Source organism: Anolis sagrei, chromosome 4, assembly GCF_037176765.1.
Source record: "Anolis sagrei isolate rAnoSag1 chromosome 4, rAnoSag1.mat, whole genome shotgun sequence".
NCBI classification, from domain to species: domain Eukaryota; kingdom Metazoa; phylum Chordata; class Lepidosauria; order Squamata; family Dactyloidae; genus Anolis; species Anolis sagrei.
The window spans coordinates 234,655,190-234,668,007 of record NC_090024.1 but is presented as its reverse complement, the minus strand read 5'-3'; the positions used below and the strand labels follow the sequence as shown (position 1 = coordinate 234,668,007).

Below are 12,818 nucleotides of genomic sequence, written 5' to 3'. Positions count from 1 at the left end.
ATCAATAAGAGGATAGTATCCAGATCAAGAGAAGTAATAGTCCCCTTCTATTCTGCTTTCAGACCTCTCCTGGAATAATACTGTGTCCAGTTCTGGGCACTACAATTCAAGAAGGATTGTGACAAACTCAAAAGATTTCTATATGAGGGCAACCAAAGCAGTCAAACGTCTGGAAGCCAAGCCCTATGAGGAGTAGCTTAGGGAGCTAGGCATTTTCAGTCTGAAGAAGGGACAGTTAATGTGTAGCATGATAGTAAAGGTTTCCCCTTTGACATTAAGTCTATTCATGTCTGATTCGAGTGCGGGGAATGCTCATCTCTATTTCTAAGCAGAAGACCTGGCATTGTCCATAGATGCCTCCAACTTCATGTGGCTGGCATGACTGCACAGAGCACCATTACCTTCCCGCAGGAGCAGTACCTATTGATCTACTCACATTTGCATGTTTTCAAACTGCTACGTTGGCAGAAGCTGGGGTTAACAGCAGGAGCTCACCCCACTCCTTGGATTCAAACCGCTGACCTTTTGGTCAGCAAGTTCTGCAGCTCAGTGTTTTAACCTGCTGTACCACCAGTGGCTCCTTAGCATGATAGCCATGTTTAAATTCTGAAGATGGAGACAGCTTATTTTCTGCAGATCTGGAGACTAAACTAGGGAGCCATAGACTCGAACTACAGGAAAAGTGATTCCACATAATCAGTAGGAAAGACTTGATGAGATTAATAGGATGACACCACCTTGGAGCAGGATGGAGTCTTCTTCTCTGAAGATTTATAAACCAAGGCTGAGTGGCCATGTATTGGGAATGCTTTATGCATTTCTGCAGAGTAAGAGGATGGACTGAATGGGCCTTGTGGTCTTTTCCAGTTGTATATTTTAATCAATGGTGACTGGTCAGGCATCGGTTAACCTGATGGCAAATGGGCCCCCTTAAACATTAGCCTTTTAGTAGCCAGGAAATATAATAGAAGTTCTAATATTATTACTGTATGCAACTCAAATGTACGTTGTTTTGCTATTTTAATAAGAAAAATAATGAAACCATTTTTAATGTTTTTTTTCTCAGAAGCGACTTGAGAAACTGCAAGTCGCTTCAGGTGTGAGAGAATTGGCCATCTGCAAGGACGTTGCCCAGGGGACGCCTGGATGATTTGATGTTTTTATCATCCTTGTGGGAGGCTTCTCTCATGTCCCCGCATGAGGAGCTGGAGCTGATAGAGGGAGCTCATCCACCTCTCCCCAGATTCGAACCTGCGACCTGTCGGTCTTCAGTCCTGCCGGCACAGGGGTTTAACCCACTGCGCCACTGGGGGCTCCATTTTTAATGCTACTTTATGTTTAATAACATAATAATTAACTTTGAAATAAATAATTCCAATATGGGTTACATGAGGCTGCCACATATGTTATATATGTTGCAGGTGGGCCCTATTTGCTGCTAGCAACCGTTATTTTTAGACCCAGTCTACCACTGATTTTAATGATTCTATATAGATTAAATATATATGTAAATAAACACACAAATAAACAATGCTAGGCTAGGAAGGCCTTTGGTCTGACCCATCCCATTTCTTTTGTTCTTTTGGGAAACTTTGTTCCCGCTCCAACTGTCCCACTTTTCCAAATAAGGTAAGACTGTCAAATACATTGAGGGCACCAAAAGCCAACCAAGTCTGCAGAGGTCTGTTTCGATTTAGATCTCAATGAAAGCCAGGTCTCAACAAAAAGACCTGAATTAAATGGAAACAGACAAGGCCATTGCTCCTGAAATTTCTCTCCAATAACCAACCAGCATCAGTCAGCTTCTGCTACATCAAAATGATCTTGCCAGGTACTCACAACAGTAGCCATGGCCAGAATTCCTTTCCTGCACACATACACACACACAAAACAAAGATTGGTGTGAAATCCTTTTATTTAGAGGGCACACCATTTCCCCAACTCTCTCATTCCAATTTTCTTCCATTTAGAGCTAACTAAAATGGCAAGCTTTCGGTTTTCTTGATTTTCTGCAACATTTTTCTGTGTTGAATAGAACTCATAGGAACTTCTGCTATTCACCACCATTTGTATCAGTCTTTGTGGTGGAAGTTGACCATCGAATTGTGCTGGATCATCTAGCGCAGTGTTTCTCAACCTGGGAGTCAGGACCCCTGGGGGGGGGGTCACGAGGAGGTGTCAGAGGGGTCACCAAAGACCATCAGAAAACACTTCATAGGGATACTGTGAGGAAAGTTTGGCCCAATGCTATCGTTGGTGGGGTTCAGAATGCTCTTTGATTGTAGGTGAACTATAAATCCCAGCATCTACAACTCCCAAATGTCAAGGTCTGTTTTCCCCAAATTCCACCAGCATTCACATTTCGGCATATTCAGTATTCATGCCAAGTTTGGCACAGATCTATCACTGGGTTGTTGTAGGTTTTTTTGGGCTATATGGCCATGTTCTAGAGGCATTATCTCCTGACGTTTTGCCTGCATCTATGGTAACCATCCTCAAAGGTAGTGAGGTCTGTTGGAACTAGGAAAATGGGTTTGTGGAATGACCAGGGTGGGACAAAGAACTCTTGTCTGTTGGAGCTAGGTGTGAATGTTTCAACTGACCACCTTGACAATAGCCTTCGACAATAGATCTATCACTCTTTGAGTCCACAGTTCTCTCTGGATACAGGTAAACTACAACTCCCAAAGTCAAGGTCAATTACCATCAAGCCCTTCCAGTATTTTCTGTTGGTCTTGGAAGTCCTGCGTGCCAAGTTTGGTTCAATTCTATGGTTGGTGTGGTTCAGAATGCTCTTTGATTGTAGGTTAACTATAAATCCTAGCAACTACAACTCCCAAATGACAAAATCAACCCCCCCCCCAACCCCATTTGAGCATATTGGGTATTTGTGAATGAAAATACATTCTGCATATCAGATATTTACATTACAATTCATAACAGTAGCAAAATTAGTTATGAACTAGAAACCAAAATAATTTTATGGTTGAGGGTCACCACAACATCAAGAACTGTATTAAGGGGTCACAGCATTGGGAAGATTGTGAACCACTGATCTAGCAATTGCTAAAGAGACTTTATTATTCAAATCAGTGAATAATCAAATCTGAAAAAAATAAACCCACAAATGAGGAAGACAGATGGTAGTTTTAATTTATTACTCTTGATATGGTCACAGTCAGTGACCATATCAAGAGATTCCAGAAACTGCCCATCAGAAGAGTAACTTTTTAAAAACTCTGCATCTTGGATGTATTAACCAGTGCTGAAGAGCCATGGATGCTTCAGCTGGTGCAAATTTCTGCTACCCAAAAGCTTGTCTTTGCTGCTTGGCTATGTAGTCGGCCTTCTACATTTGTGCATTTGGCTTTTGAGGCTTTGTTTATTTGCAGCTTTGATTAATTTGTTCTCTCTTGGAATCTCAAGGTTCTCCAGTGAAACCCTATAGGCAACTTTCAAGTTATTTCTGGAGTCATGCTGGAGGAGAGTTTGAGAGGGAACACTTCTCTGAGCAATAATAGTTCCACCAGCATGGTTTTACTTATAGTTAACCAGAATTCTGATGGGGGATCTAGAGATTTCAAGAGGTTCTCTTGGGTTAAAATAATAGTACTTTTTTTTCATTAATGGTTTTCCACTTTCATGATTTTTCCACTTTCCACCCTAGCTAATGTGGAGGGATAGCTGTATTAAACCCACAACCATTGCAACAGCTACCCTGTTGCAATGGTTTTTAAGTACTAAAATTCACCTTCCTGAATAATGAACTAGTGCAAGGGGATTTAAAGATGAGATATATGTATATATAACATATTTTGCAGACCCTAAGGGAAGCCTTAGCAGCCTGTTCCTTGCTCAACACTAGGATCTATCATGCCGGAAGGCATAAGAGCAGACATGGGCAAACTTGGGCCCACTTAAGTGGTTGGGGGGGGGGGGGAGGGAAAGGGCTTGAGGCTGTTAGGAATTGTGGGAGTTGAAGTTCAAAACACCTAGAGGGCCAAGGTTTGCCCATGCTTCCATTAGAGACAGGGCCTTTTCAGTGGTGGGCCCACAATCGCATCATTCCTTTCTCAAAGCACTGATCTCCTTGCCAGCAGTGAACTGGTTAGTTCCTCCCTACATCTCTTCTTGTTGGTATATAGTTTGAGCGCTGGCTTGTCCTTGTCTTTTCTTTCATGGATGAGGAGAGTGATGCAAAAATAACTAATTACAATTATCAAAAATTAAAGCCCAAATAATTGCATTTGATTTTTGGTTTCTCAAAAGTGACTACACTTTGTAGAGAACCTGTGCCTGCCTCCAAAAGCACGACCTCTCATCTCTTGTTCTTCTCATAATATATGCTGTGTCTGTCTCCAGTCTGATGTGTTGGACTACAACTCCCAGAGTCCCAGCTGGGCAAGGGAGGCCCACAGCTTCTCTGTCAGCAAAGCCACAAAGCCATTCTAGGTCCTAGCCCACACTTTAAAGGAGCTGTCCAAGGTGCTGGCCCTGTTCCCAAAAGAGGTTGACCCCTTTAAAGCAGATTTAAGTTCCCAGTGTCCAAGAACCTACCAGCCCACACAACCTGGATGCTTGGGAGTTGTAGTCTTAACATTAACACCTCTGAAGATGCTGGGGGAGGGTCACTGCTTTGTGCAACAGATATGTGATGTTTGCCCTTTTGTTGTGTGCCTTCAATTGGTTCCCAATGTTTGTTGATCCCAAAGAGAGACTATCCCAAGGTTCCCTCAGCAAACTTTGTTCAGATGTTTCCTTTGCCTATAGGCTGAGATAATGTGACCTGCCCAAATTCCCCCAGCTAAGGCAAGGATCTGAGTCCTAGTCTCCAAAGTTATAGTTGAGGGCTCAAACCAAAACGACATCAACCTTCCTCTCAGTTTTGCCCTTTACCACACTCTCCAAACTGAAAATCACTGAAGATAGGAGTGAAGCCTGGATGGATGCAGAAGTGATAACACTATGTAACAAAACTTGGACATTTTCTGTTCTGAAAGTGTTATTTCCTGTTTAATTGTGAGATACTTACTTTGAAAGTAATTGTTATACTCCAGAAACTTTTTTTCGTGGGTGCCACAAACTATGTTGAATTATGTTGTCAAAGGCTTTCATGGCCAGAATCACTGGGTTGCTGTGAGGTTTTTGGGCTGTATGGCCATGTTCCAGAAGCATTCTCCCCTGATGTTTTGCCCACATCTATGGCAGGCATCCTCAGAGGTTGTGGGGTCTCTTGGAAACTAGGCAAGTAGGGTTTATATATCTGTGGGATGTCCAGGGTGGGTAAAAGAACTCTTGTCTGCTTGAGGCAAGTGGGAATGTTGCAATTAGCACTGAATGGCCTGTAGCTTCAAAGCCTGGCTGCTTACTGCCTGGAGGCATCCTTTGTTAGGAGGTCTTAGCTGAACCTGATTGATTCTTGTCTGGAATTCCTCTACTTTTGGAGTGTTGCTCTTTATTTACTCTCCTAATTTTAGAGTTTATAAAATTCTGGTAGCCAGGTTTTGTTCAGTTTCATGGTTTCCTTCTTTCGCTTGAAATTGTCCACATTTTTGTGGATTTCAGTGGCTTTTCTGTGTAGTCTGATATGGTGGTTCTTGGAGTGGTCCGGCATTTCTGTGTTCTCAAATAATATGCTGTGTCTAAGTTGGTTCATCAGGTGCTCTGCTATGGCTGACTTCTCTGCAGTGCCTTTCATGTTCCTTGATTCATGTTTGGGCAATGCTGCTGTGTTTGGTGGTCCCTATGTAGACTTGTCCACAGCTGCATGGTCTATGGTAGACTCCTGCAGAGGTGAGAGGCTCCCTCTTGTCTTTTGCTGAACATAGCATTTGCTGGATTTTCTTAGTGGGTTTCTAGATTGCTTGTATGTTGTGTTTCCCTATGTGGTCCGTGGTTCCCTTGATGTATGGTAAAAACACTTTGGGTGGGCCTTTGTTTTTACTCTTGTGGCTTGTTCTTGGTCTTGCAGCTCTTTTGATGTCTGTGTTGGAGTCTCCATTGGCTTGCAGAGCCCAGTTTAGGTGGTTCGGTTCAATGCTAAACAAGGTGATCAATTGCAACATCCACACCTGCCTCAAACAGACAAGATTTCTATCTCCCACCCTTGACATTCCACAGATATATAAACCTCACTTATAGTATCAATTCGCCAGGGAAAAGGCTTTTGCGAAAGTGTCAGGTATTTCAAGGGAGTGAAAGATCTCGAGTGAGGCGCGCAGGGAAATGCGCAGAGGAACCAAGAGGGTGTTCTGCCTGCCTGTCTCCCTTTCCCTGCGCGTCTCAGGAAACCTCTGTGTTTCCTCCTCCTTCTCCTTCTTCTCCTCATTGGGGTGACCATCCATCCATGGCTCCATGGCCCTCGTGGACTCCCCCCGCGCGGCCTGCTTCACCCCTCCGTGTTGCCTCCTTCCCCCGCAAACACGCTTCGGGGGGAAAGCGGCGCCTCTGATTGGGCGACCGGGGCGTCCCAGCGGGCCCTTGGCGGGCATATAATGGACGGCGCGGGCCGAGAGTGACACCCGCCCACGGACAGGGCCCGCGCGGCGCCAAAGCCGCCTCCGGAAGGGAAGGAAGGAACGAAGGAAAGAGCGAGCCTCCTCTGGACCCGCCTCCTCCTCTCCTTCCTCCTCCTCGCCGGGAAAAGACCCCTGAACGCAGCAGCAGCAGAAGGAGAGGGAAAGGAGGAGGAGGAAGAAGGGGCAGATCCCGGCGGGGAAGGCAAGCGCAGACCCTCCCTCCCTCCCTCCCTCCCTCCACAACAACAACAATAACAACAACAATTCGGATCGTCCAAGAAAGTCGGAGAAGCGCAGCAGCGGGAAGCGCAGACCTTCCCTCCCCACAACAACAACTACAATTCGGATAGTCCAGGAAAGTCGGAGGAGGAGAAGGGACAAGGAAAGAAAGGGAGGAAGACGCGGAGCCCGGATCTCTGGAGGGAGGGACAAGAGAGGGCTTGACGATCCCTGGACAGCAGAGATCCACAGACGAGGCGCTTCCTTCAAGGCGAGAAAGTCTGTAGAGAAGGAGAAGGAGGAAGCGAGAAAGAGCTTGACGATCTCTGGACAGAAGAGATCCACAGAAAAGGCGCTCCCTTGAAGGCGAGAAAGACTAGAGAAGAGGAGGAGGCGAGAGAGAGCTTGGCGATCCCTGGACAGCAAAGGTCCACAGAAGAGGCGCTCCCTTGAAGGCCAGAAAGACTGGAGAGAAGGAGGAAGACGCGAGAAAGAGTTTGGCAATCTCTGGGCGCTTCCTTGAAGGAGAAAAAGACTGGAGAAGAGGAGGAGGCGAGAGAGAGCTTGACGATCCCTGGACAGCAGAGATTCACAGAAAAGGCGCTCCCTTGAAGGCGAGAAAGACTGGAGAGAAGGAGGAGGACGCGAGAAAGAGTTTGGCACTCTCTGGGCGCTTCCTTGAAGGAGAGAAAGACTGGAGAAGAGGAAGAGGAAACCAGAGAGAGCTTGGTGATCCCTGGACAGAGATCCATAGAAGAGGCGTTCCCTTGAAGACCAGAAAAACTGGAGAGGAGGGCGCGAGAAAGAGCTTGACGATCTCTGGACAGCAGAGATCCACAGAAGAGGCGCTTCCTTGAAGATCAGAAAGACTGGAGAAGAGGAGGAGGAGGAGGCCAGAGAGAGAGCGACGATCCCTGGACAGCGATCCATAGAAGAGGCGCTCTCTTGATGACCAGAAAGACTGGAGAAGAGGAGGAGGAGGCTAAAGAGAGCTTGATGATCCCTGGACAGCAGAGATCCACAAAAGAGGCGCTTCCTTGAAGGCGATAAAGACTAAAGAGGAGGAGGAGGAGGAGGAGGCGAGAGAGAGCTTGACGATCCCTGGACAGCAGAGATCCATAGAAGAGGCGCTCTCTTGATGACCAGAAAGACTGGAGAAGAGGAGGGGGAGGCCAAAGAGAGCTTGATGATCCCTGGACAGCAGAGATCCACAAAAGAGGCGCTTCCTTGAAGGCGAGAAAGTCTGGAGAAGAGGAGGAGGAGGCCAGAGAGAGAGCGACGATCCCTAAACAGATACCCACAGAGGAGGAGCATCCTTGAAGGCCAGGAAGACTGGAGAAGAGGAGGAGGAGACCAGGGAGAGCTTGACGATCCCTGGACAGAGATCCACAGAAGAGGCGCTTCCTTGAAAGCCAGAAAGACTGGAGCTAAGGAGGAGGAAGAGGCGAGAGAGAGTTTGGCGATCCCTGGACAGCAGAGATCCACAAAAGAGGCGCTTCCTTGAAGGCGAGAAAGTCTGGAGAAGAGGAGAAGGAAGCCAAAGAGAGCTTGACGATCCCTAGGCAGATACCCTCAGAGGAGGAGCGTCCTTGAAGGCCAGAAAGACTGGAAGAGGAGGAAGAGAAGGTGAGAAAGAGCTTGACCATCCCTGGACAGCAAAGCTCAGCAGAGCTCTTCCTTCAAGTCCAGAAAGACTGGAGAAGAAGAGGAGGAGGAGGAGGAGGCCAGAGAGAGCTTGACAATCCCTGGACAGCAGAAATCCACAAAAGAGGTGCTTCCTCTTCCAGAAAGACTGGAGAAGAGAAGGAGGTGAACAAGAGCTTCGGGAGCCGACAGAGCTTTGCTGAGATCTTCCTGGAGCACGTCTGATTATTACTACTATTGAATTATTATTTTTCCCGGCGCACCTCTTTAACTTTTCTCTGATTGTTTTGGCACACGTCGGACTTGTACATCTAATCTGGAGGGAGGGGAAGAGACGGACGTCTACTTTTCTTATGATTATTTTTTATTGAAGGGCACGTCTAGATTATTTGTTTCTATAGGCTCGTGCCTGCCTCGCTTTCCTTTGAGCTCGTCGGGCGCCTAAACTTTCCCGGGCGCGTGAAACGTTTTGGAAGCCTGATGAGTTTCCCTTGAGTCTCTTCTCCGGAGAGGAGAGACTTCTCCGGAGAGGAGAGGACCCTGGGCGCCCTTCCTCTCTCCTCCTTCTCCTCGTCCTCCTCCTTCGGGGAGCCTCGGATGAGCGCCTCTCCTTCGGCGTCGGCGATGGCGGAGCTGAAGGCGCTGGGCGGCGAGTCCTACCTGAGCTACCACCCGGCGGCCTTCGCGTACAGCGCGCTGAGGGGCTCCTCCGTCGTGGGAGGCGTCCCACCAGAGGCTCTTCCTGCTCGGCTCTTCCCGCCCTTCCCGGGCCCGACGGCGGAGAGTAGCGGCGAGCAGAGCGGCGAGGAGGAGGAGGACGCGACGGCGCCGGGAGACGGAGGAAGAGGAGGAGGAGGCAGCCCCGGGATGGCCTTCGAGTCCCGCGCCCGAGACGAGTCTCGCCCCTCGGGGGGCTCCAAGAAGCCCAAGGAGCCGCGCTCTTTGCGCCTGAGCATCAACGCGCGGGAGAGGCGGCGGATGCACGACCTGAACGACGCGCTGGACGGGCTGCGCTCGGTCATCCCTTACGCGCACAGCCCGTCGGTGCGCAAGCTCTCCAAGATCGCCACGCTGCTCCTGGCCAAGAACTACATCCTGATGCAGGCCCAGGCGCTGGAGGAGATGCGCCGCCTGGTCGCCTACCTCAACCAGGGGCCCCAGGGGCCCGCCCTGCCCGCCGCCGCCGCCGCCTTCGCCCAGCCCGCCGCCCTCTACCCCTTCGCCCCCGCCGCCCCCGGCGCCCCCATCACCCCCACCGGCGTCCCGCACAAGTGCGCCTTCCCCGCCGCCCCCGGGCTCTGCAAACACTGCACCCAGAAGCCCTGACCCCGGAGGGAGAGGGCGGAGGACCCTCGGGAAACGCCCCCCACCTCGCCTGGCACCTCTTGCCTTGGCGTGATTGTTTACTTCCTTCTTCACCAGCCCACCCACCCGTCGGAGTCATCTATACTTCTGAGGACCCAGGCATCTGCGGAACAGACCCTTCCCTTGCGCCCTCTTCCTTGTTTGTTTACTTCCTTCTCCTGCACCCACCCACCCACTCGTTCAGATCCAGCTGACCCTTCTCTTGGGCCTTCTTCCTTGTTTGTTTACCTCCTTCTCCTGCACCCACCCACCCACTCATGCAGATCCAGCTGACCCTTCCCTTGCTTCGTCTTCCTTGTTTGTTTACTTCCTTCTCCTGCACCCACCCACCCACTCATTCAGATCCAGCTGACCCTTCTCTTGGACCCTCTTTCTTGTTTGTTTACTTCCTTCTCTTGCACCCACCCACCCACCCATTCATTCAGATCCAGCTGACCCTTCTCTTGTGCCCTCTTCCCTGTTTGTTTACCTCCTTCTCGCACACCCACCCACCCACCCATTCATTCAGATCCAGTTGACCCTTCTCGCGTCCTCTTCCTTGTTTACCTCCTTCTCGCACACCCACTCATTCAGATCCAGCTGACCCTTCCCTTGCGTCCTCTTCCTTGTTTGTTTACTTCCTTCTCCTGCACCCACGCACCCACCCACCCACTTATTCAGATCCAACCGACCCTTCTCTTGGGCCCTCTTTCTTGTTTGTTTACCTCTCACTCATTCAGATCCATCATACACCTCTCATCATTTGTACTGACCATTGAATGCTTTTGGAAGCCAACTTCCAACTAGAATTGAGGCTACAAGGGTTGGATCTTCTACTGCATCTATAATTGCATATGTGATCAATATAGAACAGGCATGGGAAAACTTTGGCCCTCCAAATGTTTTGGACTCTAACTCCCACCATTCCTAACAGCCTCAGGCCCCTTCCTTTTCTCCCTCAGCCACTTCAGCAGCTGAGGGTGAAAAGGAAGGGGGCTGAGGCTGGATTTTTGTAGGTTTTTCGGGCAATATGTTCATGTTCTAGGATTCTCTCCTGACGTTTCGCCTGTATCTATGGCAGGCATCCTCAGAGGGCCTGAGGCTGTTAGGAATGGTGGGAGTTGGAGTCCAAAACACCTGGAAGGACAAAGTTTCCCCATGCCTGGCATAGACCTATACAGTGAAAAGTTATTTTATTATTTATTATAATTAGATTTGCAATGTTATTATTTTAAAATATTATTATTTATACTCTGTTTTTTTCTCTATATATCATAGAATCATTGAATCATTGAGTTGACCTTGTGCGCCATCTAGTCCAACCCCCTGCGAAGAAACAGGAAAATCGCATTCAAAGCACCCCCAACAGATGACCATCCAGTCTCTGCTTAAAAGCCTCCAAAGAAGGAGCCTCCTCCCTCAGTATAGCAGCTCCAGTTGCCCAGCTGCCACAGTTGGAAATTACTGAATTGCATCAACTGAACTGCATCATAAGTTGAAGGCTTTCATGGCCGCAATAGGCGGGTTGCTGTGAGTTTTTCAGGCTGTATGACCACGTTCCAGAAGCATTCTCTCCTGATGTTTCGCCTCCATCTATGGCAGGAATCCTCAGAGGGCCTGAGGCTGTTAGGAATGGTGGGAGTTGGACTCCAAAACACACAGAAGAGCAAAGTTTCCTCATGCCTGGCATAGACCTATACAGCGCAAGGATGCTGTGAGTTTTTCAGGCTGTATGCCATGTTCCAGAAGCATTCTCTCCTGACGTTTCCCTTGTATCTGTGGCAGGCATTCTCAGAGGTTTGTTAAGAGGCCACAAACCTCTGCTACCGATGCAGGCAAAATGTCAGGAGAGAATGCTACTGGAACATGGCCACACAGCCCGAAAAACTTACAACAACCCAGTGATTCAGGCCATGAAAGCCTTCGACCGGAGAATGCAGTTTGATGCAATTCAATAACTTCCAACTGTGGCAGTTGGGCAACTGGGGCTGGATCTATACTGCCATACTGTGGGGTTTTTGGAGGCTTTTAAACAGAGACTGTCGGTGGTGCTTTGAATGCGATTTTCCTGGTTCTTGGCAGGGACTGGATTGCCCACAAGGTCTCTTCCAACCCAATGATTCTATGATTCTATGAAATATAGTCTCCTTGTGGAGAGAAAAAAACAGAGTAATAATAATAATAATAATAATAATAATAATAATAATAATTTAAATAATAATAATGCAAATATAATAATAAATAATAATATTAATAATATTAATAATATATAATAGTTGCATGCAGTGCCAAAAAACCTTGGCCTGCACTTAAAAACAATTGTCACTGACAAAATTACCATCTGTCAGCTGTAAAAGGCCAGCCTACTCGGACCTGCACAAATTATTCACCTATACATCACACAGTCCTAGATACTTGGGAAGTATCTGACATGTGATCCAATACAAAAGCCATCATAGTGACCTTGTTTGCTGTGTACTAATCTTGTTATGTATCGAATAATAATAATAATAATAATAATAATAATAATAATAATAATGTCAGTTTTGACCCATAGAATGCAAACTGCATACAAACTGCATCACATGGTGGTGTAGATTCGGCCAATTCCCCCAAAAGCATGCAAAAGAAAGCCATTAATGAGGTGTTGTGTGGTTTCTAGGCTGTATGGCTTTGGCCCAGCAGCATTTTCTCCTGATATTTCACCTACATCTGAAGCAGGCAAAACATTGGCCATCCAGCCTGGAAATCATACAATACTCCAGTGATCCTGACTGTAAAAGCCTTCAACAATACTTAATGTGCACCTGTGCTTTGTATCTACACCATCCAGGCCTCAAACTGGTCCCAGGATTTCCTGTGTAATCATCTACTTTAATACCAACTTGAAATTGCATTAAATGGTCAGTATCATGACACTTCTGTATCCCTCCGTCCCTTTCTTTATCCCCCTCCTTTTCTATTTATTTATTTGTTTATTTGTTTAAATGAGCCAAATATAGTAGACTCTTAGTTAACCAGAACCCAAGCTACTAGAACTCTCAAGCAACCAGAACATTGAAGGAATAATACTTTATTTTTTAAAAGCTTTTT

The 12,818-nt window shown here is 47.5% G+C and overlaps 1 protein-coding gene across 1 annotated transcript; it reads left to right on the top strand.

Annotated features, from left to right (window-relative positions):
• The first annotated feature begins 6,508 nt into the window (after positions 1-6,508).
• Positions 6,509-10,154, top strand: BHLHE23 (basic helix-loop-helix family member e23). The gene has a single exon (XM_067468228.1). The coding sequence runs from the start codon at positions 8,979-8,981 to the stop codon at positions 9,705-9,707; it is 729 nt and encodes a 242-aa protein (XP_067324329.1). The 5' UTR covers positions 6,509-8,978; the 3' UTR covers positions 9,708-10,154.
• Positions 10,155-12,818: the final 2,664 nt, after the last annotated feature.

Bases quoted from the DNA above. Each gene is read 5' to 3' on its own strand.
- BHLHE23 (XM_067468228.1), top strand. From the start codon at position 8,979: ATGAGCGCCTCTCCTTCGGCGTCGGCGATGGCGGAGCTGAAGGCGCTG.